General features: G+C 38.4%; 1 protein-coding gene across 3 annotated transcripts in view; it reads left to right on the forward strand.

The window, feature by feature from the left end:
* Positions 1 to 10,901, forward strand: part of tmem108 (transmembrane protein 108) — a 106,037-nt gene extending 95,136 nt beyond the window's left edge. For all 3 annotated transcript variants that reach the window (XM_067435109.1, XM_067435110.1, XM_067435111.1), the window contains exons 3-5: positions 258 to 1,445; positions 1,687 to 1,838; positions 9,364 to 10,901. In XM_067435109.1, coding sequence (XP_067291210.1) covers positions 258 to 1,445; positions 1,687 to 1,838; positions 9,364 to 9,480 — 1,457 coding nt within the window. In that variant the 3' untranslated portion in view covers positions 9,481 to 10,901. The remainder of the gene's footprint in view (positions 1 to 257; positions 1,446 to 1,686; positions 1,839 to 9,363) is intronic.
* The last annotated feature ends 15,319 nt before the right edge of the window (positions 10,902 to 26,220 follow it).

The following is a 26,220-nucleotide window of genomic DNA, read 5'->3' on the forward strand; positions in this document are numbered from 1 at the left end:
TTTGTGTATGACGTGGTGACATAAAACACCATTTTGAACCTTACAGCAGGGTCTTGGCCATTTGTGGTGATGTCATCCAGACACTTAGTAACCATACCAGCAAAAACTGCTCCTTGACTCGTCCCTGAATGGTCCTGTAAGGCTCATTATGGAATAATAAAGCTTGAAGTAAATGTTTACTTGGTGCGATGAGATTCAGTATTTTGCATAAAAGAATTATGACTACCTTCCTCTCACTGTCTGTTTTCCTTTCTCAGGTGTTCTACTGATTCTGTTTGTGCCAGTTGGGCTGGTGTTCTCTGCAGAGGAGCTTCACCCTAGCCAAACGCCTCGGGAACTTGTCTCCATGTCATCGAGGAGCAGAACCCTAGCCACCCTCTCACTGGGGCCCTTGAGGAGGCAGGAGGGTCCCAGCACTGGGGATCTGCACAACCAGGCACTGGCCTCTCCAGAAGCCATCCGTAGACCCACTACTGTCCACCTATTCCAGACACCGAAGACCACTGTACCTTCTGCCATAGTTCAGACATCAACAGCAGGGGTCCATCTTTTTGGTCCCAGGGATCAGGCACCACCTCAAATCCCTCTTCCAGAAGCAGAAGCGCCCCAACTGACCTCTGGAAGCATGTTCAATGGAAAAACCTCTGGGTTTTTCACCCCCAGAACCCAAGACCGGAACTTTAGCACTAATACCAATAAGCCGAGTACAATCAGTAGAAAGCCAGTGAACCGGTTTGAGCACTCAGGTTTGGTCCATAGAAATCAGATCAGTGCTTCTGGTTTGGACGGTGGAAACCAAACCACAAATTCTGGCTCGGGTCATTCTTTTTTCTCAGGGACTGGAAGTGTTGTGGCCCCCGGTGCCAAGGGCCTTCTGGAGACCCCAGAGACTGAAAAGATGGGAGTAGAAGACCCCATTGATCCCGTACAATATCAGTCGGCTCCACACCACACCATTACATTGCGCGACGTGTCTTCAACAGAGAATCCCACTCTCCCTTTGGAAACGGTGGGAGAGCCTTTGGCACAAATTGACATCCAGTCTCCTTCCCCAGCGGTATCCCCGCCTTCCAGCCACATTACCACATCCAATCCCACTACTTTAGCGGAGAGTGGAAGCTCTGTGGAAGTCCAAGGTGGTTGGGATAAAACCACCAAAATGACCATTGATTCTCTTGTCTCGCTGACTAATGTCACAGACATTATCAACAGCACTGGAGCCTCATGGCCTGCAGCGAATGATTCGGACACATCAGAGGCCCCCTCCACAGCTAGCGGGAGCTTCATGAATAGGCAGGTCCCAGCCACCACACAAGGCCCATCGGGGTCTGGAAACCAGTCGGACCCTGCACTGGGTTCTCCTCACAAAGAATACACAATCTGCCTGGAGAAAATGGACATTGTGTGGTTGGTTCTTGCCATTAGCGTGCCTGTCTCCTCATGCTGTGAGTAACCAATATCACACTTCCTCCAGCTTTGAAAACTTGTTCTTTCTGTCATCGTTTCTGACAGGAACTTTTCCAAAGAAGCAGGATAACATAATATTCTCTTTGTGGCTTAGTATTTTTTGCTTACAACTTTCTGAAACACATCATACAAAGTTCAAAAAATTATTAATGTGGTCTTAAAGCTAAAATGGTTTGATATTGAATATAAATCTTTTAATGCACGTCTTTTTCTCTTCAGCCGTGCTACTTACCGTATGCTGCATGAGGAAAAAGAAGAAGTCAGCTACTCAGGAGAACAACTTGAGCTACTGGAACGACGCCATCACCATGGATTACTTTACCCGCCATGCTGTGGAGCTCCCACGCGAGATACAATCACTAGAGGCTGAGGTACAGACAGACAGACATTTTAGCCACTGCTTTTTGTGTTTAACCTCCTCTGAGACCATTTTTGGGGATTTTCTGGACTACCCAAATTGAAAAGCTTCCCATACTCACATACACTGATCTGAATATTTTGGTGTCATATTACAGGATAAATAATATTACAGGTTACATAAAACACTACTAAAAGTGATAAGCATTTAACAAAACAAAAAAAGAGGTACTTTTTGATTTTTTGTTTCTAAATTTATTTTTGAAAATGTATTACTCAGGCCTTGTGTGCTCTAGCACTTTGCAGACAGTTTTTACTAGATTGCAGCTAATTCTGGGAATAATTATTTTGTCTGTATCATGTTGTATGCACAATTTATTCAAATGACATCTGGATCTGAAGGGAGGAATATAGCTTTTGGAATATAATTTCCACCTACCCAAATCTCTCCAATAGACAAGTCTCCCCTAGCCTAGAAATCTAGACGCCCCCTAGCGGCAGCAAATTTAATCTGCCCGCGAGTGTCGTCTAGCAACTCTCAATACCCTTCTGAGCTGTATTCCCCTAACTCTTGCCGGGCCAATCACATTGTGTATAGAGTCGGTGGGCGGGGCCATAATGACGACGGCCGAGTTGCGTTTGCGTGCTTCTAGTAAACACAGAAACTGGCGAACGGCGGTCTTTCGAATCAGCTTTGACCGTGACTCTGGAAGACTTGGAGTTAAGCTTTTCTCTGAGAAAAGAACAAAGCACGGCACTGAAGTCATTCTTAAAAAGGGAAGATGTGTTCAGAGTTTTGCCGACCGGATACGGCGAATGTTTAATCTATCAAAAAGCTCTGTTTTACCTTCGTTGCTCTGGTTGGTTGGCGCTATCCTATCGCGTGCAGAGGGAGTTTGAAAGACAACCGTTTATCCCGCCCCTCGGATTGAGCCCTGTCTATGGTGAGTTTCCAGACCAAACATCTTGATGTGGGTCTGGCTTGTCAGGCTATGTCTCCCCATATACAGTGGTATAAATGCAAAATCCAAGTGTCACAAAATATTTTTTTCAAATGTTTGCTGAAATATAGAGCACTCATGTCCTGAGATATACACTTTCAAAAATGAATTTATAACCCAAAAAAATAAAGTGCCTCTTTTTTTGGGGGGTGGGGGGTATTACAGCTCAGATTTAAATTTAAATGTTTATCACTTCTAGCATTGTTGTATGTAACTTCTAAGGGTTTCCTGTAAAATTGCACCAAAATTGTGTTTTTAGGTCACTGTATGTGGGTATAGGAAGCTTTCGATTTGGTTAGACCAAATCCAGGCAGAAAAGGCCGCAGAGTAATTAAGGTTAAATAAGTTACTTTGTGCACAAATGCCAAAGTGATGCAATTTATACCTTATCAGGGTCCTTGGAGTTTAAGAGGTTAAAGACTTGATGTAACAGGAGTAGCAACATGCAGATAGTTTCTTCCGTATTGGGATGTACAAGTGAGTGAATGTTTGGAAAAGAAGAAAAACAGCTTAACTGCCACAAGCAACTATAGAGAAGTCTCGCTCTTACAAGTTTCACTGAAGGAACATGTTATGATATTTTGGGTCGCGTTTTTATAAAAAAAGAAACATAGATGGATGAATCGTTCACCAATAATCACCAATAAGACCAAAAATATGCAACTGGAAAAGAGCCGATTGCAATTGCGCCGACTTTAAAGATGTGATTATGCATATCCCAAAACTTACCTGCTCTTCTGCTACACAATCTTTTTTTTCACAGAGTACATATTGTTGTGTATAGTATATAAGCAGGTGAATTGGAAAGCAGCACAACTGATTGAGTGAGTTCTCTAAGCAAGCCCCTGAATGTTTCCTACATGTCTAGTTAACGCATGTGCTCTGAAATACTGAGCTGCGGTGCTTGTGTGGTTGATTTGGATTAAATTCCAGCTCGCAACATTTCATGATCCTGTTCCTCCCTCCTTTCTCCATCATTTGGCTTCACAACACTACTTCACTATACTTCATTTCACTATACTATCATTTAAAAGTGCAGAGAAGGCCAACAAAAATGGAAGAATGTTTACATATTGTTAGCATATGGTTTTTGCCATTTACAGCCATTAAACGTTCATTTAACTTTATGCTTTTATGAAGACAAAATATTTTGTTGTTCATATGATTTACTCTATGAATGATCATCTGAATTATATATCTGTCTAAATGGCACAAGTATAGATGACTTTCGGCTGTCAAATTAACACGCTATTTTAATTAATTAGTTATGGAATCCAGACACATGTAGATTATCTTACATTTCATACAGTTGATTGGTGATGAACATAAAGCAGGGCAACTGCCTATCTACCTTATTTTTCAGTAAGAGTGTAAAATCAATGTGTCTGGCATCCGGTGTCCTCCGCTTCCAGTCATTTTTAGCTGAACAAAAAAGCTATGCTGCTTATGTTTATATAGTTTCGTAATTATGTTGTATTCGAACAACACACAGCGGTGTTTCGTTTTTGAATCAATCTGGTTTTTGTAGATTCAATCAGCTGAACCATTGATTCTATGACCCATTCATAGAGAGTCATTTACAGAATTCCTGAATGAATCAGCTGTTTGAACAAATCATTGAATGAATGAATGAATGAATGAATGAATGAATGAATGAATCAATCAATCAATCAATCAATCAATTAATGAATGATTAATTTAGACAGATAACGCCACCTACTGGTAGTTTTAGTTTCTTGTTTAGAGTATCATTTCATTAAAACAATTATTTCATGTTTTGATAGTTTGCCCAAAATGTTGTATTCTGTTCATTTACATTTACTTTACCTCCTGTATTTCCAAACCTTGATTACTTTGTTTCTTTTGTGGAACATTACAGAAGATATTTGGAAGAATATTGCACTGTAAAAAATTATTTAGAAAAAAGTTACCTGGTTGCCTTAAAATTTTGAGTTCATTGAAATTAAAATTTTGAGTTAATACAATGAAACATTTTTGAGATTCGACAACCTTTATTAAAATATTATTAAAAGATTTTGTAAGCATATTGGGTAATTGTGTGTGTTATTTCTGATGATGCAGTGAAACATGCCAAATAGTGCTATTTTCATGATTTATCATTTTTTTTAATGTGGTTCAGATACAATAATATTTTGAGTTTCTATTTATTAAACTCATTTCCTTCATTGTATCAACTCAAAGTTTTAATTTCAATAAACTCACAATTTTAAGGCAACCAGGTTACTTACTTTTTTAAGTTGAACCAACAAAAAACAACCAAAAATGTTTACAGTGTGGTAGCCAAACTAGGTTTTTATCTGTATATATATATATATATATATATATATATATATATATATATATATATATATATATATATATATATATATATATATATATACAGTCTTGTTCAAAATAATAGCAGTACAATGTGACTAACCAGAATAATCATGGTTTTTAGTATATTTTTTATTGCTACGTGGCAAACAAGTTACCAGTAGGTTCAGTAGATTGTCAGAAAACAAACAAGACCCAGCATTCATGATATGCACGCTCTTAAGGCTGTGCAATCGGGCAATTAGTTGAAAGGGGTGTGTTCAAAAAAATAGCAGTGTCTACCTTTGACTGTACAAACTCAAAACTATTTTGTACAAACTTTTTTTTCTGGGATTTAGCAATCCTGTGAATCACTAAACTAATATTTAGTTGTATGACCACAGTTTTTTAAAACTGCTTGACATCTGTGTGGCATGGAGTCAACCAACTTGTGGCACCTCTCAGCTGTTATTCCACTCCATGATTCTTTAACAACATTCCACAATTCATTCACATTTCTTGGTTTTGCTTCAGAAACAGCATTTTAGATATCACCCCACAAGTTCTCAATTGGATTAAGGTCTGGAGATTGGGCTGGCCACTCCATAACATTAATTTTGTTGGTTTGGAACCAAGACTTTGCCCGTTTACTAGTGTGTTTTGGGTCATTGTCTTGTTGAAACAACCATTTCAAGGGCATGTTCTCTTCAGCATAGGGCAACATGACCTCTTCAAGTATTTTAACATATGCAAACTGATCCATGATCCCTGGTATGCGATAAATAGGCCCAACACCATAGTAGGAGAAACATGCCCATATCATGATGCTTGCACCTCCATGCTTCACTGTCTTCACTGTTTACTGTGGCTTGAATTCAGAGTTTGGGGGTCGTCTCACAAACTGCCTGTGGCCCTTGGACCCAAAAAGAACATTTCTCTTTAGGCCAGTTGATGTGTTCTTTGGCAAATTGTAACCTCTTCTGCACATGCCTTTTTTTTAACAGAGGGACTTTGCGGGGGATTCTTGAAAATAGATTAGCTTCACACAGACGTCTTCTAACTGTCACAGTACTTACGGGTCACTCCAGGCTGTCTTTGATCATCCTGGAGGTGACCATTGGCTGAGCCTTTGCCATTCTGGTTATTCTTCTATCCATTTTGATGGTTGTCTTCCGTTTTCTTCCACGTCTCTCTGGTTTTGCTCTCCATTTTAAGGCATTGGAGATCATTTTAGCTGAACAGCCTATCATTTTTTGCACCTCTTTATAGGTTTTCCCCTCTCTAATCAACTTTTTAATCAAAGTACGCTGTTCTTCTGAACAATGTCTTGAACGACCCATTTTCCTCAGCTTTCAAATGCATGTTCAACAAGTGTTGGCTTCATCCTTAAATAGGGGCCACCTGATTCACACCTGTTTCTTCACAAAATTGATGACCTCAGTGATTGAATGCCACACTGCTATTTTTTTGAACACACCCCTTTCAACTAATTCAACTAATTGCCCAATTGCACAGCCTTAAGAGCGTGCATATCATGAATGCTGGGTCTCATTTGTTTTCTGAGAATCTACTGAACCTACTGGTAACTTGTTTGCCACGTAGCAATAAAAAAAATACGAAAAACCTTGATTATTCTGGTTAGTCACATTGTACTGCTATTATTTTGAACAAGACTGTATATGTATATGTAGCCTAAAGGTTTGTGTATTACAAATACTTTTTTCTCATTTAACACAAGAATGACTTTAAAATGCCCCTATTATGCTATTTGAAAGCTTCTTACTTCTGTTTTTGAGGTCTCCTAGCCTAGAAATCTAGACGCACCCTAGCGGCAGCAAATCTAATCTGCTGCGAGTGTCATCTAGCAACTCTCAATACCCTTCTGAGCTAACTCTGGTCAGGCCAATCACATTGTGTATATAGTTGGTGGGCGGGCTTAAATAATGATGGCAGAGTTGCGTGCTACTTGGAAATAAAGAAGCTGGCAAACGGCGGGTCTAATGAATCCGCTTTGCCCGCGACTCTGGAAGACTTGGATTTAAGCTTTTCTTTAAGAAAAGAACAAAGAACGGCACTGAAGTCATTATTAAGTAGGGAAGATGTGTTCAGAGTTTTGACGACCAGATACGGCGAATGTTTAATCTGTCAACTAGCTCCGCTTCGCCTTCTTCGTTGCTCTGGTTGGTTGTAGCGCTATTCTGTTGCGTGCAGAGGGAGTTTAAAAGACAACTGTTTATCCCGCCCCTCGGATTGAGCCCTGTCAGTTTCCAGACCAAACATCTTGATGTGGGTTTGGCTTGTCAGGCTAACTTAATAGTATTTGAAAATAGAATTAGTATGTCCCAAATCGTAGTATGTTGAAAAGAGTATTCCAAAGATTCCCGGATGGTTTACTATTTCCGGTCCAAATTCAAAGTATTGATCGATGGGCACTCTAACGGCTGATATTGCCCACAACCCATTGCGAGTTGGATGAGGATTTGATTAGAACTACAAATGCGAATAGAAAGCGCTAAAAAACTACAAACATGACAGATGTGCGAGTCCGACGGTTAAGTAGAGAAGTTTAGATAAAGGGGTTTGAGTGACCAACTATCAATATTTAACCTGACAAAAATATATTTATTCAGTGTTGTCCACATTATATTTCACCTGCAGCAGCATTGTGAACTTTTTTAATGACATGTTTGGCCATTAACTTTTAAATACATCATTATATTTAAACTGCAAACACATGAGGAGAGTCTCTGCATTAAAGACACACAAATGGCAGATCAACGAGCGGCTACATTTCTCTCCGATACGGTAAGAGATTAATCTGAATGTGGAGGATTTGAACTGTGACGAATCTGACGGTGATTGACAGGGCAGTTCAACGGTGACGGGATGCACGTAACTAACCGACAGTCCGTTAAAGATGGCGAAGTAGTATGTCTTTTGTACTTTTGTACTTTTCTGCTACACACTCAAAAGGATATAATTTTTCTTCACAAAAAGAGTAGGCTACATACTTTTAGGACGTAGTATAAGTTGGCGATTTGGGACGCAGCAACAGTCATCGAATTTCTATAGTAGGTGGTCGTGATCAGCTGACAGTCAGCTGATGCCAGCTTGTCTAACGTCACGTTAGTCAAGAACAAGAACTGACAGAACTGACGCTACACTTTTGCACTTTCGACTTTACAAATTTGCAGAGCGTTTACATTCACAGACAGCTATATCATACACACAATATTTGAAAAAGCATAATAGAGGCACTTTAAATGATCTGCGGGTAATTTCTCAGCCAAATATGATGTGCGATTAATTAATCAGCACATCATGTAATTATTTAGATTAAAATTTTAATTGCTCGACAGCCCTCATGGCTTCTTCCCTTGCTGGTGTATCATTATGAAATGAACAGTAATCATTGCAATCAAGACAATGTGTGCTTGAAAAACTCAATTAATGATAACTAAGAGTGCATGATTTCCCATTCACATTATATAACGCCATCTGGTGTCCAGATGTACATTTTTTGTTTTAACCCTCCAGTTTATAGTCATTTTATTCCAGATCCTTTTGTCGGATTGTTACCATAATCCCTTCATTGACATTTTCCATTTCAACCTCTCCATGCTTCTTTTTTCCACCTTTTCATTCCTGCTTGCTGGCCTTTTCTGACAGGAGTGTGATGATGATGATGATGATGGTGATGATGATGATGATGATGAATCATGTTTTGGATGCCGGTGACCCAGGTGTTCATAGCTTCCTTTACCTCTCTTAGAGAAGCGCCAGAGACATCCACTCCCTTCCTTTATTCCTTTGTCCTCTGTTTTTCTCTCTACCAGTGCTTCCAGTTGACTCTTTATCTGATCCTTTTCACAAGTCAGTTTTTAGATAGATATATGAGGAAAGCTGGATGGATGGATTCATTTTGATGTGTGACCAAATACATGACGTCTTAGAATCTAGAGCCTCATAATTAGTCGTCTTTCCCCACAGGTGCAATTTTAACCTGCTTCTTCCTTCATTTCCTCCCATTTGTTTCACATGCCGTCTCCATGGCGATAGAACTCAATCAGTACACCATAGAAATGCACATTTGTTCAGAACATAGATCCTGTTCCTTTCACCTTAACTGCATTTAGCTTTGTAGCAGCTGTTCTTGAGTGATTTAGCTCTTAGTTAGCCTGACAGCAAGTATACAGTGCTAATGTTCTTCTTTGTGTTTCAGGAACAAGAGACGTGTCTGCCCCCTAATGGTGACTACAGCGACAGCGGCGTGGTTCTGGTTAACCCCTTTTGCCAAGAGACTCTCTTTATCAACAGAGACAAGGCCTCTGATATCTAAACACACTATTAAAAGGAGACAAAATCCCTGAGGATTTTCCAGTTCCTTTTCTTTGCTTGCATTTTTTAAGAATATATATATAAATGAATAAATATATATATATATCTATACATATATGTGGTGAACCTTCAGAGACTGCGGTTTATATATGAAACTGGTTTCAAGGAGCTTAAAGAATATTACAAAAAAGAACAAATGATATTTACTATGAGGGGAGCCCTTGCATATTTTTCTGATGTGGATTTTCTACCAATGCTTCATTGTGATAAGGGTTTTTATGTCTTTTTTGAATAAAAACAGTGTTGTTGCTCTTATGTTCCAGTGGCTTTGGTGGTGCAGAGTGCTGAGAAACATGTAAGGATGCTTGTGACGTTACCCAAAATACTTAATACGATTACTTAAAAAAGCCTGCCGCACTTGAATTCCGTATGTAAGGGGATGCAGGGGTAAAGGGCATTGATTCTGGAACGGTTCTGGGACGGGTCCAGTGGGCACTGCAGCAACCCTCGCTTCCCTCGTGGAGTTGATTGCCTGTTTGCATTTTTGATGGAGGATAAATCATGACTTTCTGAGATGTTTGTCCCCAGTCGAGTCACCAGCCAAAAGACAAAACGACAATTGTCCCATTCCTTAGATGTCTGAGATGTTTTCATGTGTGTATACGTCTTGTTGCATGAATCTTTTCTGATTTGAGGTGTATGTTGTCTTTAGACTATATGAAACAGGATTTTGTTACTATCAAGATTTCGTCACTCCCTAAAATTCACGTTGACAGTTGCACAAGCAAGTAGAAAAAAAATGCTTAAATGCCAATGAAATGCCTCATACAAAGCCCTTTGTATGGTAATATTACTGTGCTTCACATTTCACATCATATCTGTTCATATTGTATGTGTTGTGTTCAACTTAGCAGGGCTAAGCATTATACTGTATAACTGTAGTGGAAATGCAACAGGTTTTTTGTTTTGTTTTTTAATAAACCACTTGTTTATTTGCTATGTCATGCTCTGATAAAAATGGCACTATTATTGCTTCACAGGTTGGCTAAATATATATATATATATATTTTGTTAGAAGACACGTTTTTCTTAGTGAAGGGTGAGCGAGTGTGCTTGTGGTTCTGTCTGTCTATCTGTCCCTTGTGTGAACATTGACGAGAATAAATGAGACCAAAATGAATTCCTTACATTTCTCTTTGATTTGATTCTCAGTGCTTACTGCTTTATTGTACAGTTTTTTTAGATGAATGTCAATGATATCACTGGATGTAATAGAGTGTAATTGTTAGATATAAAGACATAAAGAGAAACTATTTTATTTTGTACTTTCTTCGAACATGTGCCGCCAAGGTTGGTAACTTGTTTTAAGACCATCGTCATCTTTTCTTCACATATCTCATTTTTCTTCTGTGTGGTTAGCAGATATATATATATATATATATATATATATATATATATATATATATATATATATATATATATATATATATATATATATATATATATATATATATATAGTTTAAATGTGTGTTTTTTCATCGTTTCCGTCCTTTTGCGTGTGCTGGCATGAGTTTTAGATGTGTACACAGAGGGAGCCGTAATTGCTTAGCTGACTAGAAAACAACTAAATCATGTCTAATCTTTTGTAGCACATAAACTGTACTTTTTACTGCTGAGCAATACAAATAAAAAGGCTTTGAAGGCTTCTTCAGACTGTAGCGGATTTTTATCTATCTTGGGGTTTTGTATCTGAAAAGAATGTCAATATTTAAAGCAATCTGTTAAAAAAGCAAAGTGTAGCACAACAGCCAATGTTTTCCCCCTGATTTAAATGGGTTAAAAGGTTTCTGGAACCTTTTCTGTTCACGCTATATGCTGAATGAAGCTTTTCTATTCACAAGCTGTTCAGTGTGACAACTGGGACGTTCACTGGATCATCCATTCATTCATAGTCTCTCAAAAGGTGTTGCCCTTTTATAAACCCTCTTGATCACATGGATGCGTGCTAGAATGCAGTTAGGTGTTGTAGTCTTTGTTTTGCAAATTCTGGATTCAGTTATTTGAGAAATGTACCTAATATAAAAACAATACAAATGTTATGCCTGTGCAGCTTTATGCTTGGTTTCATCTAAAGATAAACAAATCTGGTTCAAGAGGGATGCTTAAAGGCACAATATGTAAGACTTTTGCATTAAAACCCTTACTAAAAATACTTTATGTAGTATCACACTATCACGGTAATAGAAGTATATGGAAGTCCATGGCAGAGTAATGAAATATAGTATGTGATATACAGTCGTGTTCAAAATAATAGCAGTACAATGTGACTAACCAGAATAATCAAGGTTTTTCGTATATTTTTTTATTGCTACGTGGAAAACAAGTTACCAGTAGGTTCAGTAGATTCTCAGAAAACAAATGAGACCCAGCATTCATGATATGCACGCTCTTAAGGCTGTGCAATTGGGCAATTAGTTGAATTAGTTGAAAGGGGTGTGTTCAAAAAAATAGCAGTGTGGCATTCAATCACTGAGGTCATCAATTTTGTGAAGAAACAGGTGTGAATCAGGTGGCCCCTATTTAAGGATGAAGCCAACACTTGTTGAACATGCATTTGAAAGCTGAGGAAAATGGGTCGTTCAAGACATTGTTCAGAAGAACAGCGTACTTTGATTAAAAAGTTGATTAGAGAGGGGAAAACCTATAAAGAGGTGCAAAAAAATGATAGGCTGTTCAGCTAAAATGATCTCCAATGCCTTAAAATGGAGAGCAAAACCAGATAGACGTGGAAGAAAACGGAAGACAACCATCAAAATGGATAGAAGAATAACCAGAATGGCAAAGGCTCAGCCAATGATCACCTCCAGGATGATCAAAGACAGTCTGGAGTTACCTGTAAGTACTGTGACAGTTAGAAGACGTCTGTGTGAAGCTAATCTATTTTCAAGAATCCCCCGCAAAGTCCCTCTGTTAAAAAAAAGGCATGTGCAGAAGAGGTTACAATTTGTCAAAGAACACATCAACTGGCCTAAAGAGAAATGGAGGAAAATTTTGTGGACTGATGAGAGTAAAATTGTTCTTTTTGGGTCCAAGGGCCACAGGCAGTTTGTGAGACGACCCCCAAACTCTGAATTCAAGCCACAGTACACAGTGAAGACAGTGAAGCATGGAGGTGCAAGCATCATGATATGGGCATGTTTCTCCTACTATGGTGTTGGGCTTATTTATCGCATACAAGGGATCATGGATCAGTTTGCATATGTTAAAATACTTGAAGAGGTCATGTTGCCCTATGCTGAAGAGGACATGCCCTTGAAACGGTTGTTTCAACAAGACAATGACCCAAAACACACTAGTAAACGGGCAAAGTCTTGGTTCCAAACCAACAAAATTAATGTTATGGAGTGGCCAGTCCAATCTCCAGACCTTAATCCAATTGAGAACTTGTGGGGTGATATCAAAAATGCTGTTTCTGAAGCAAAACCAAGAAATGTGAATGAATTGTGGAATGTTGTTAAAGAATCATGGAGTGGAATAACAGCTGAGAGGTGCCACAAGTTGGTTGACTCCATGCCACACAGATGTCAAGCAGTTTTAAAAAACTGTGGTCATACAACTAAATATTAGTTTAGTGATTCACAGGATTGCTAAATCCCAGAAAAAAAAAAAGTTTGTACAAAATAGTTTTGAGTTTGTACAGTCAAAGGTAGACACTGCTATTTTTTTGAACACACCCCTTTCAACTAATTGCCCAATTGCACAGCCTTAAGAGCGTGCATATCATGAATGCTGGGTCTTGTTTGTTTTTTGACAATCTACTGAACCTACTGGTAACTTGTTTGCCACGTAGCAATAAAAAATATACTAAAAACCTTGATTATTCTGGTTAGTCACATTGTACTGCTATTATTTTGATCAAGACTGTACATAAAAAGGCAGCCTTTTTGCAAACGCTGTGGGTACGTTCACATGTACTTTAAGTATGATTGTTTTGAACATGTAAAACTGAGCTGCATTTCCCGTATGGAATTACCTTTGTCTCAATAAAACTGAACGAAACTTTTGCAGAAACTATCAAAAATATGCCATTACAAAAGAAGAAAAACACATTGAAAATGAAAAAAAAGGAACTCAGTCACACAAATGTAACAGGATATTCAGTATGCTTCATTCTTTGTTAGTGCTTTTCAAAGATTCGTTTTCGCAAATCGTGGATTGTGAATGCATTGCCAAAGATTTCGATTACGTTTCTCAGTTTTTCGTTTGCTGTCTGTTTTGACACAAACCTCTTGTGGGGGCGGGCTTAACAGTGATCTACTCTGATTGGATATTGGTATTAAGATGTCCAGAAATCAATTCAATAGTTAATTTATTAGCTATATAAACCTCATGTTTAATTCTTGCATGTATACTGAATACCATCAGTGGTTGTATATCAAGAGTTTTCAACCCATTTTATTTCATGATTTCGCCGGAACAAATAGAAAGTCTCTGCAACGGCGTTAGCGATTAAAGCGTTCGTCTGTGTGTAGACTGGACATGCACGCGCCACTGATAACAGCGGCAACGAGCGCCAGATCGCCTCTTATATAACAAACGAATGAAATGATGCTCTTCTAGTTAACCAGAGATGTTTCGTTTGTATTAGTTAGGTTCATCTGTGCAACAAGATGTTTCAATGTTTCAAAAAGTGGTGGGGACATGTCCCGCCTGTAAATTACGCCTACACTGTAAAAAAAGGCAAATTTTGAACTTTTGCAGTACAATTGACTTGGATGTTTAAGTTATCAAATAAGTTATCACATACTTAAATTATGTTAAACTGACTTTAAAAAATGAGTTACATCTTGTATAACTAATAAAAACAAGTTTAATATTGCTTAACTTATTTTGATGAGTTAAACCAATGTAAAAACATATGTTGTCATAACTTATTGAACATATAATTTTTTACAGTGTATGTAGGCTATATCAATAACCCGCAACGAACTGTTGCACACTGTACATATGGATAGGCCTACAACTTTTATCGATATTATTGGTTACTTCAATAACACAAACTTATTGCTGCCTTGACGAACAAGCGGGTGAAGAAGATGATGAAGATGAAGCTGCCGCCGCTCCTGAGAGCTCATCTTTACGAACTAGCCTAATAGAGAATGGGAATGTGACGTCACCAACGCATTGCATTCGTGGACTTTAGGACACGGACACTACATTAGCGAATGTGTAGTAGTGGAGGTAGACGTTAAAACTTGTGTTAGATAGTTAAAAAAAAAACTAATTCTAAAGGTAACGTTTGCTGTGTTATGGACTGCTATAGCCGCTCTCATGACCTGCGTGGAAACAAAAACTCAAATGACGCTCAATTTTTCAGTTTACCAGCTTGGAAACAACAGCAGGTGAAAGTAAAACTCGATGAAAATAAACAGGTTACCCAAAATGTGTCTTTATAATTTGTGTTTAGATATTTATTATTCATAACAGATATATTACAGATTTATGACTTCTAAACTGCTTATGCTTACGGCACGCCATAAATAATGTAAACACATCTGGAAATTTCTTCATTGCTTCTCTCAGTAGAATACTTGTAGCCTACTTTTTAAGTCCAGTAAAACTGTTTAGTATTGTAGGCTAAAGTTGCTTTCACAATTCAAATAATTTCAAAGCTGCATTACGGGCCATAATCTTATATGTTATTTCTTAATGGTTTACGCTATGGAATTGCAATTTGATATTGATTAAATAAATGATCCACTAGCTGAGATCAAGCAATATTATTTTAAATATTAGATGCAGACTTTTTCGTTAGGCTATATTAAAAAAATAAACTCTGAAAGAGAAATCAGTGTGTGTGTAGTCTTGTGTGTGTGGTGCGATAGACGGCCGTATGATGATTGTATGAAATGTGATAAATGTCCTGGCCGAACGACTGAGCGCTCATGTATGCTAGCGATTCAATTACTTGTACATTCATTCTAAGTGAGTGCAAGCATTTTTTTAAAAGTATTAATATGAAAAAAGGCGTTTTCTTCTCTAGTGATTTGTATTAATCATTGTACGCCCCTGAGCGTGTCCTAAACAAGCCCGCAGTGCCCCTCTCAGAAACTGAAGCTTTTGCGCGTCGATCGCAAAAGTTTTCTAATGGACTCTAGGCAAACTAAACAATCAAATTACACTTCAAATCACGATGATTTCATTTCAAGTGTTCGTTTTTAAAATAAGTTAAAATAAGTTTTACTTAGTTATTTGATGCTATGAAAACGGGGTGTGTGATGTCATGATTGACAGCTGAGATCGACGTCTTCTCTGAGTGAAGTTGTCACTGAGGCACTAACAGACTTTTTTCGGGATTTTTGGGAGCAGATTGGCGCTTTAGCTTTAATTTCTACATTTCCATAACTGCTTATTTCACACCAACATAATTAATTGTTCTGCATCTGTGAAAGTGTGGGTGGGCTTTTGATATCGCAGCTACACTTCCTTCTCTACTTCCTGCGCTCTACTGCGCAACTCCGGTCCCGAAATCGCTACTGTGCAGACTCGGTCCCATGATGTCAGCGCCGTGCAGGTCGTCTGAAAGCTTCAACTTTGGCAAGCGGAAACAGATGATGTCGAGTCATCCATATTTTTTTACGGTCTATGGTCCTAAAACATGGCGGCGACTGCCCATAATGCAACGCGCAATTACGTAGTTTCCCAGACTCTATACAAAGCACCGCAAGATCATTCCACCTGTCCATCAAAAGCGTTCTATCCAATCAGAGTAGATCACTGTTAAGCCCGCCCCCACGAGAGGTTTGAGTCAAAACAGACAGCAAACGAAAAACTGAGAAATGTAAGCGAAATCTTTGGCAATGCATTCACAATCCACGATTTGCGAAAACGAATCTTTGAAAAACATTAACAAAGAATGAAGCATACTGAATATCCTGTTACATTTGTGTGACTGAGTTCTTTGTTTTTTTCATTTTCAGTTGTTCATCTTTTGTAATGGTATTTTTTTGATAGTTTCTGAAAAAGTTTCGTTCAGTTTTATTGAGACAAAGATAATTCCATATCCCCCCCCCCCCCCCATTTAATTCGCCAAATAAAGTGACATCTATCAAACATTATGTTACTTGCGGCTAATTCAATAGAATGAAATGTACATAAGGTGACGTAGGGGGTTATGCAAAAAAAAAAACAACCGCTGACTTTGCCATTTAATTCTACCCCACCAAACAGCACAATATGACGCAGCTCCGCCGTTCGAATCATAGCGAATACATGACCCGGAAGAGGAGGAGCGCCGCTATCGTGTGAGTTCCAGGTGAGTTCACGTCCGAGACCTACACAGAAGACAATATCTTGGCAGATAAAGTCATTATTTTGATTTTTTTTTGCGCACAAAAACTTAACGAAGTCTTTAGTGCCTTTTATGGGTCTTGTGAGTGGGTCAGTCGAAATGTACTAAATCCCAAAGGAGGCCTTTTTGAAGCCTTTCTCAGCCATCAACTAAAATATCTTCATTTGTGTTCTGAAGATGAACGAAGGTGTTACAGGTGTCCAACGACATGAGGGTGAGTAATTAATGATATAATTTTCATTTTTGGGTGAACTAACCCTTTAACATTTCTCTCATCACAAAACATGTTTTATTTAAAACCTTTCATAAAACCTTTAAATAAGATTTTATTTAAAACCTTAAAAAAATTTCATAACAGTACGTATGTATGCCATTGTAATTGCAGTCTTGCCACCCATGAGCAGCATTAAAGGATTAGGAACACCTGTTCAATTTCTCATTGATGCCATTATCTAATCAACCAATCACATGGCAGTTGCTTCAATGCATTTAGGGGTGTGGTCCGGGTCAAGACAATCTCCTGAACTCCAAACTGAATGTCAGAATGAGAAAGAAAGGGGATTTAAGCAATTTTGAGCATGGTATGGTTGTTGGTGCCAGACGGGCCAGTCTGAGTATTTCACAATCTGCTCAGTTACTGGGATTTTCATGCACAACTATTTCTGAGGTTTACAAATAATGGTGTGAAAAGGGAAAAACATCCAGTATGCGACAGTCCTGTGGGTGAAAAGTCCTTGTTGATGCTAGAGGTCAGAGGAAGATGGGGCGACTGTTTCAAGCTGATAGAAGAGCAACTTTGACTGAAATAACAGTCGTTACAACCGGGGTATGCAGCAAAGCATTTGTGAAGCCACAACACGCACAACCTTGAGGCGGATGGGCTAATAGCAGAAAACCCCACCGGGTATTACTCATCTCCACTACAGATAGGAAAAAGAGGCTACAATTTGCACAAGCTCACCAAAATTGGACAGTTGAAGACTGGAAAAATGTTGCCTGGTCTGAGTCTCGATCTCTGTTGAGACATTCAGATGGTCAGAGTCAGAATTTGGCGTAAACAGAATGAGAACATGGATCCATCATGCCTTGTTACCACTGTGCAGGCTGGTGGTGGTGGTGTAATGGTGTGGGGGATGTTTTCTTGGCACACTTTTGGCCCCCTTAGTGCCAATTGGGCATCGTTTAAATGCCACGGCCTACCTGAGCATTGTTTCTGACCATATCCATCCATCCAACTGCATTCACAACAACTTTGTGTTATTTTATTACTTTAAAATGAAAATAACATTGAGAAAAAAAAAACTAATTAAACAACATTGAGGGGATAATTTATTTCCATTGATCATTATCTATATTTTAGAACAAAATGTATTTAGGGTTGAGTGACACTGTAAAGAATTAAGGTGATAATTAAAAATAGTTTGTATATTTTTATATATTATTTATAAGAAAATTGTGGTTCAGTGTTGTATAGAAATAAAACCAAGAGATACACTAATTCAATTTTTTTTTAAAGAAATGTAAGCAATTTTGAGGCTTGAATTGAGGAACCGGTTAAGCTGATAAAATTAAGGAAAATAAGGTTACTTGTTTATTTTAAGAGAATAACCTCAGTTGTGCAGTTTTATTTAGATTCACCATTGTTAGTTCCCAGCATGCTTTGCTTAATTTAGATTAATATTGAAATTAAGTGTTGTTTAATGTGTTTTTGACTGAAGGGAAACATGTTAATGTATAATGTTCATTTTTGTTTGACATTTGAAAGAATTTCTGTTATGTTGAAGTTTTGACCATTATCAAAAGAGTAGAGCTTATGGTTAGGGCGTGATGTGAATAACTGCAAGCATTATTATTATTATGAAGAACGTTGCTTTGTTCAGTAAGCAATAACTTTGCTAATGCTAGTGCAATAACAAGTTGGTTTCTACTTGTGTCAGCATCAGGATTATTGGGAACACCATACTAATTCTGTGTTTGACACCCTTTCGCCTTCAGAACTGCCTTAATTCTACATGTCATTGATTCAACAAGGTAAGAGACTTACTATTTACTCTAATTTATATATATTTTTAAAAGTCAGCTTAAATTAAAAAAGCACATTCCACTAATATTTACAGTTTTTTATGAATGCTGAATGAAAGCGCTAATCGTGATTCTTGTAGCACAATTTCTAAAACTATTAATACGTATAGCAAAACCACTCACTGAGTTTGCTAAACTAAAAGCACAAACACTGCTTTGCACTCAGTTTGCAACTTTGTAACACACACTTTTGTAACACCCACAAACTGAAGGCACTATTCACTGCACAACACTCTTTTTGCAGAACTTTAAACACAACTCACTGCTTACACTCAATTACCAAATTTTCAACACACTCCTAGCAAAATGATACACATTTATGGCTTTCATTAACACTATTTTGCCAACTGTCTGGCACACTTTCACATGTGAAAACTGTTTTAGATAATTAGTTAGTCACTTTGCAATCAGCCTAAGCACTATAAATAAGCCACAGGTAAGCTGTCTGTGTGGAGTACAATGGAAGGAGCAGTAAGAGTGAGAAGAGTGAGAATCAGAGGAGGCTGAGGGAGAGGAGGTGGAGGTGGAGGAAGAGGACGCTGAGGTGAAGAAAGAGGCGGAAGAGGACGTGGAGGTGAAGAAAGAGGCGGAAGAGGACATGGAGGTGAAGAAAGAGGAGGAAGAGGACGTGGAGGTGAAGAAGTAGGAGGAAGAGGAGGAGGAAGAGGACATGGAGGTGAAGAAGTAGGAGGAAGAGGAGGAGGAAGAGGACGTGAAGGTGAAGAAGTAGGAGGAAGAGGAGGAGGAAGAGGACGTGGAGGTGAAGAAGTAGGAGGAAGAGGAGGAGGAAGAGGATGTGGAGGTGAAGAAGTAGGAGGAAGAGGACGTGGAGGTGAAGAAGTAGGAGGAAGAGGAGGAGGAAGAGGATGTGGAGGTGAAGAAGTAGGAGGAAGAGGACGTGGAGGTGAAGAAGTAGGAGGAAGAGGAGGAGGAAGAGGACGTGGAGGTGAAGAAGTAGGAGGAAGAGGAGGAGGAAGAGGATGTGGAGGTGAAGAAGTAGGAGGAAGAGGAAGAAGACGTGGAGGTGAAGAAGTAGGAGGAAGAGGAAGAGGACGTGGAGGTAAAGAAGTAGGAGGAAGAGGACGTTGAGTTGAAGAAGCGAGAGGGTTAGAGGAAGTTAGAGGAAGAGGACAAGGAGGAGCAAGAAGTGGACGAGGAGGAGAAAGAGGAAGGGTAAGAAGAGTAAGAAATAGAATAACTGATGACATCAGAGCTACAATAGTGGACCATGTCATCAACCATGGGATGACCCTGAGGGTAGCTGGCCAACGGGTTCAACCTAACTCGAGCCGCTACAATGTGGCAAGCATCATTAGGACATTTCGAAATGAGAATCGGTAAGTACTTTGTAGCACTGCCATACTCTAATGAGAAACACAACAGTACCATACATGCAAAAATACTGAAATGTTACTTTACAGAATTGCTAGACATCCAGATGCTGGGGGCAGAGGAAGAATGTTCACTCCTGAGCAAGAGACCCATATAGTGAACATGGTGATTGCCAATAATGCAATAAGACTGCGCGAAATACAGCAGTGCATAATTGATAATGACACCATCTTTCAAAATATACACAGTGTAAGCATTTCTGCACTAAGTCGTGTACTTGCGCGCCACAGAATAAGAATGAAACAAATTTACAGAGTTCCTTTTGAGAGAAACACAGAACGTGTAAAGCAACTGCGATATGACTGTGCAGGTAAGCTATAGTGTCATTGGTTCTGAATTTGGAAGTGCATACTGTAGTGCTGGGTGGGCCTGATGTGTTGCATTTGTTTTGTCTTGTCCAGAGAGTGATGGAACTAAGCAGATGCCATGGGACATGAGCTACTTTTTGTAGATGAGGCCAGTTTTAACCTCAGTAAAACCAGGAGACGTGGCAGGAACATTATTGGACACCGTGCCATCATCAATTTCCCAGGACAACGTGGTGGTAACATAACCATCTGTGCAGCTATAAGCCAAAATGGTGTTGTTCACCATCATGCAACCATAGGCCCATACAACACTGCACACATTATTGCATTCCTGGACACCTTACATGACATGCTCACTGTTCAGAGACCAGAGCATACCCGATATGTCATCATATGGGACAATGTTAGTTTCCATAGGGCTGCTTTGGTCCACAACTGGTTTACAGACCACCCATTCTTCATGGCACTCAACCTCCCTCCATACTCTCCATTCTTAAATCCCATTGAGGAGTTCTTCTCTGCCTGGCGCTGGAAAGTGTACGACAGTCATCCTCATCAACAGGTAGCCCTTTTACAGGCAATGGAGGAGGCATGTGGAGATATTGACCAGGCATCATGTCAGGCCTGGATACGGCATTCAAGGAGATATTTTCCCCGCTGCCTTGGACTGGAGGATATCGCATGCGATGTGGACGAAATTTTGTGGCCGGACCCAGAAAGACGACATGATGTAGGCTGATTGTTGTTGTTTTTTTGTTTTGTTTTTTGGAAAAATTACTATTTTGTGTTCTGACTTTGTCTTGGTTTTGTGAGTGTGAATAAACACCAATACTTGAAGTTTGGATCCTTGTATGTTTACATGACACTATGACAAAAGTATGACCTCAAATTGACATCTGTACACAGAGAAGGCAAAAGCCAGATGTGTTTTGTATTCATACCATCAGTGTGTAGTTGGGACATTGTGTGCTTAGTAGATGATGGCTTGTGTTTACTGTTTGATACAAAAACACAATTTTTATGAAGGTGTGAAGAGTTTATCTAGCTGTGTTCACTTTTGCAAGTGAACTACAATGTTTTGATAATTGGGTGAAAGGTTTTCTTATTTGTGTGTAGAGTTTTGCAAAAATAGCCAACAGTTACAAAAAATGTACTTAAGCAATCAGAAAAAACTGTAATTCATCATAAAAACTACTTAAATATTATGTGTAATATTGTTACCATAATTTTTAAAAAAGTAGATACTTTGTAATATTTTTACAGTGTAGATATGTGTAGTGAAATTGTATATTGTGATTATTGTATAATTGTATAACTGTTCAACAATTCATATTCCACTTTCGGTGGGGTGGAGTCAAATCAATTCAAATTCCAATGAATGGAGGCCAATTCTGAATTTTGCACAAGCCTGCTTCCAGCAGGATAATGCACCATGTCACAAAGCTCGAATCATTTCAAATGGGTTTCTTGAACATGACAATGAGTCCACTGTACTAAATGGCCCCCACAGTCACCAGATCTCAACCCAATAGAGCATCTTTGGGATGTGGTGGAACGGGAGCTTCGTGCCCTGGATGTGCATCCCACAAATCTCCATCAACTGCAAGATGCTATCCTATCAATATGGACCAACATTTCTAAAGAATGCTTTTAGCACCTTGTTGAATCAATGCCACGTAGAATTAAGGCAGTTCTGAAGGCGAAAGGGGGTCAAACACAGTATTAGTATGGTGTTCCTAATAATCCTTTAGGTGAGTGTACATCTAGATGCAGGTTGTGCAAAGATGGCTATTGTTGATATTGATTTAATTTTGTTAAAATTATTTATTTAGTTTAATTAATTGCTTTATTTATTATATTAATAATTATATTTATTGAAATTTTAAGAATTTCACATAAATCAAAGAATAACGCATACATCTTTGCCTTTATAAAGGTGCACCTGAAAATCACTTTAATGGAGCAAAAATGGTCCCCTAAAGGATTACTTCAGCGCTGGGAAGATTAATCTGTATTTAAACTGGGTCATTAATGTAGTAGAAATGTGAAATTATTTTTTAATTTGGTGCTTTCTAGACTGAGAAAAGACAGAAAATATTTCATTTTCTCATGGGGATGAAAGACAACAATTCCCAGAATGCTTCGCTGCCCTACGAGGCCACTCGCAAAGCCACCGCTACTGGATTACTGAAGCACTTTCACTTTCCCACCGCGACCGCGTTCATTTTCATAAAATCAGTTCAGTTAGAGAACAGACACTTCAATTAAAAACTGAACGTGTTTGTTCCAGTGGCGGCTTGTCAATAGAGGGCGCTGGGGCGCCGCCCCCATCACAATTCCAGAAAAATACATGTATACAAAAATTATATAAAAATGAAATAAAAATAAAATAGTTTACTCATTTGATGTATGAGTGGGTAATTAAGAGCCTCAGCATTTAATAAAAAAAACTATTTTATATGTTTTTTAATGTTCATGCGGTTTCATGGGCGAGGGACGCCGGACAAATGGATGTCTATCTCAGTCCATAAATCGTCGGGCAGCATGTGACCTGAAGCTGGTCTCTAATTGGTTTCTTAAAGATTCTCCTCCGGGCGCAGGTCGCTGCGTCCCTGGCGAATCAGAATTGCATACATGTTTTTTGATCCAATCTGATTGGTTCTCGTCAACTGTCATTCAATGTTACGCTCTTGGCCACTACTGCGAGAGAGCGTTGGTGACAACGTCACTCCGACCCCGCCCGCCTAAACATTCGTAGAGATGGCAGCAGTCAAACTAAATTCTGTGATTGATTTACAAAAAAATCCTTTCACAAGGCGTTCGCTGGAAGAAAAAATAAGAATTAAGGATCTCGGACCGGACCAGCCCGATTTACAAATTCAGCAGCAGTCCAGTGACAGAGGACGAAGCTACACTCGGAGCTTCACCTGCTCTCGTTATGAGAAAAGGAGGTGGCTGACTGGATGTGACGGTAGCATTGCCCTTTTTTTGCTCTCACTGTCTCTTATTTCAAAGTGAGTGAGAGGTGATTTTCGACCTTGAAAAGAATAAAAACTTTTCTCAGAAACACCATGACCCAGGAGAGGCTGAATGCACTTGCATTGCTGTCCATGGAAAAGAGACTTGTCACTGAGATGACTGACTTTAATCAGAGAGTAATTGAGAAATTTACTGGCCAGAAAGAAAGGAGAGCAAAATTTATGTTCAAGTAGTCAACATGCCAGTCTGTTGTTGCTACTTTTGTTTTTTCCTTTCCTTGTTCAATTATATATGGGAAATAAATATGTAAAAAGATAAAAAAAGTGCAGACACTGTTTTCTCTTTAATGCTTGAATTTAGTCAACATGCTTCTTGGTACTGCTTTGTATTTATTTTACTTATTTGATTTATAAATAAGTAAAATAATTTATAAGTAATTATACTTATATATACTTATATACTTATTATTATTATTATTATTATTATTATTATTATTATTATTATTATGTATAATTTATAAGTAAATTATACTTAAATTAACATAATTATACTTAAATATACGCAATTATTCTTAAATATACGTAAATCCCCCCCCCCCCACCACAAAAAAAAACCCCGCGCCCCCCCCCAAAAAAATATCACCAGCCGCCACTGGTTTGTTCAATATGTGGTTTAGCCGCTGAGGGAGTCTCACAGCCCAAAATGCTGCAGGAGTCAGATATATTGACAGTCATGGATGAGCTCGTGATGAGAGCTGAGGTAAACACGTCCATGCCATAGATTCACAGCGCATGTTCAGTCTGGCACGTTTTCAGTTCATGCCTTTGAAAGACTTACTTTGCTCTGCTGGCCCCACCGTTTACATGAATGCCTGAGGCTGCAGCTGAGTGCTGTGAGTGTGATCTCCATCCCCCACGCGTGAGTTGAAAACATGCGGAAATGGCTCCCTCTGCTGGCTGTAGTCTTTAGCCTCTGGCCAACAATTCCTCCGATGGTGCAAATTGACGATATTTGCGTCATGGGAGGACTTTTTGCAGAAATAAAATGCATAAATCTCTTGTCTCAGGGGGATGAGGGGGGAAGCACAATCATTTGAATATACTCCAGGGTTTCTACTGATACAAAGCCATATGCTAATCGCTGAAGTAACCAGTTAAGGAAAAAGGTTTAATTGCAGTCTATGTGGAAAATAGGGAGTAAACAGAAGCATTTTAAATGCATCTTCAATCTGATTTTTAATTAATTTCAAAGCACTGAAAAGGCCCTGGTTAAAGCTGAATGACTTACTTTTGGCCTCTGATGCTGGATTTTCAACCATTTTTTATTATGTAAATCATACTCCTTTTACTTAATCACCCTTTTAATCACCAGTTTTTGGCATTTCTGGCACTGACTTAAAGGGTTAGTTCACCCCAAAATTTTATTGATGTCATTAATGACTCACCCTAATGTTGTTTCACACCCGCAAGACCTCCGTTCATCTTCAGAACACAGTTTAAGATATTTTATATTTAGTCCGACAGCATATCTAAGTGTAGGCACACTATAACTGTCCAGAAAGGGAATAAAAACATCATCACAGTAGTCCATATATGTGACATCAGTTAGTTACTTAGAATCTCTTGAAGCATCGAAAATAAATGTTGGTCCAAAAATAACAAAAACTACAACTTTATTCAGCTTGTCTTCTCTTTCGTGTTCCTCAAATAAAGATTCAAACGGTCATGAATCAATGAATCGATCAATGATTCGGATCGCCAATGCAGAACATTTAACTAGGACCAAAAACTAGAGATCATGTTACTCCACATCTTGAAGTCACTGTATGGGTAGGCTACCAGCTAAGTACAGAGTTGATTTTTAAAGTTCTCATGATCATATAGGCTACTATATGAAGCTCTGCACGGTCTGACTATAGCATACAGTGTATACAGTGTATTTATGACTATTAACACATAATCAAACAGATCTTTATACCCGCTCCCAGTTTGTGGAACCAACATCCAATGGAAATTTGGGAAGCAGTCTCTTGGAATTTTAATGAAAATCATATTTTTTAAGTTAGCTGATGCTGCTTGTGGTAATAATTCTTGTTTTTTTTAATCCATCTATGTTCTTTTGTTGATTTGTTTGGTAAAATGTTATTACATGCTCATATATATATATATATATATATATATATATATATATATATATATATATATATATATATATATATATATATATATATATATATATATAATTAAGATATTATTATTATTATTATTATTATTATTATTATTATCAAAGCACTTTGGTTGAACTCATGTTGTTTTCAAATATGCTATAAATACAGGTTCATTTGAGGTGAGTAGGCTAATATTTCTGCAAGTGTGCCTCTTTTGTGCAGTAATGTTTTTTATATATTATAAAACGGCACTACATATGTAAATGTATCAGTAGAAATAAGTTTTCTTTTATTTGTTCACTAAATTACTCCACAAGTGTTGTATAACTACTAAAACAAGATAGTTGCACAATCCGGCAAAATTACTGTGCGGAATCTTCACCCTGCGATGTGATTGGTCGAAAACGAACATTGTCGCTCAGCGATTGGATAGCAGAACTGTCAAACACAAAGCTGCTTTCC

Source organism: Pseudorasbora parva, chromosome 24, assembly GCF_024679245.1.
Source record: "Pseudorasbora parva isolate DD20220531a chromosome 24, ASM2467924v1, whole genome shotgun sequence".
Taxonomy (NCBI): domain Eukaryota; kingdom Metazoa; phylum Chordata; class Actinopteri; order Cypriniformes; family Gobionidae; genus Pseudorasbora; species Pseudorasbora parva.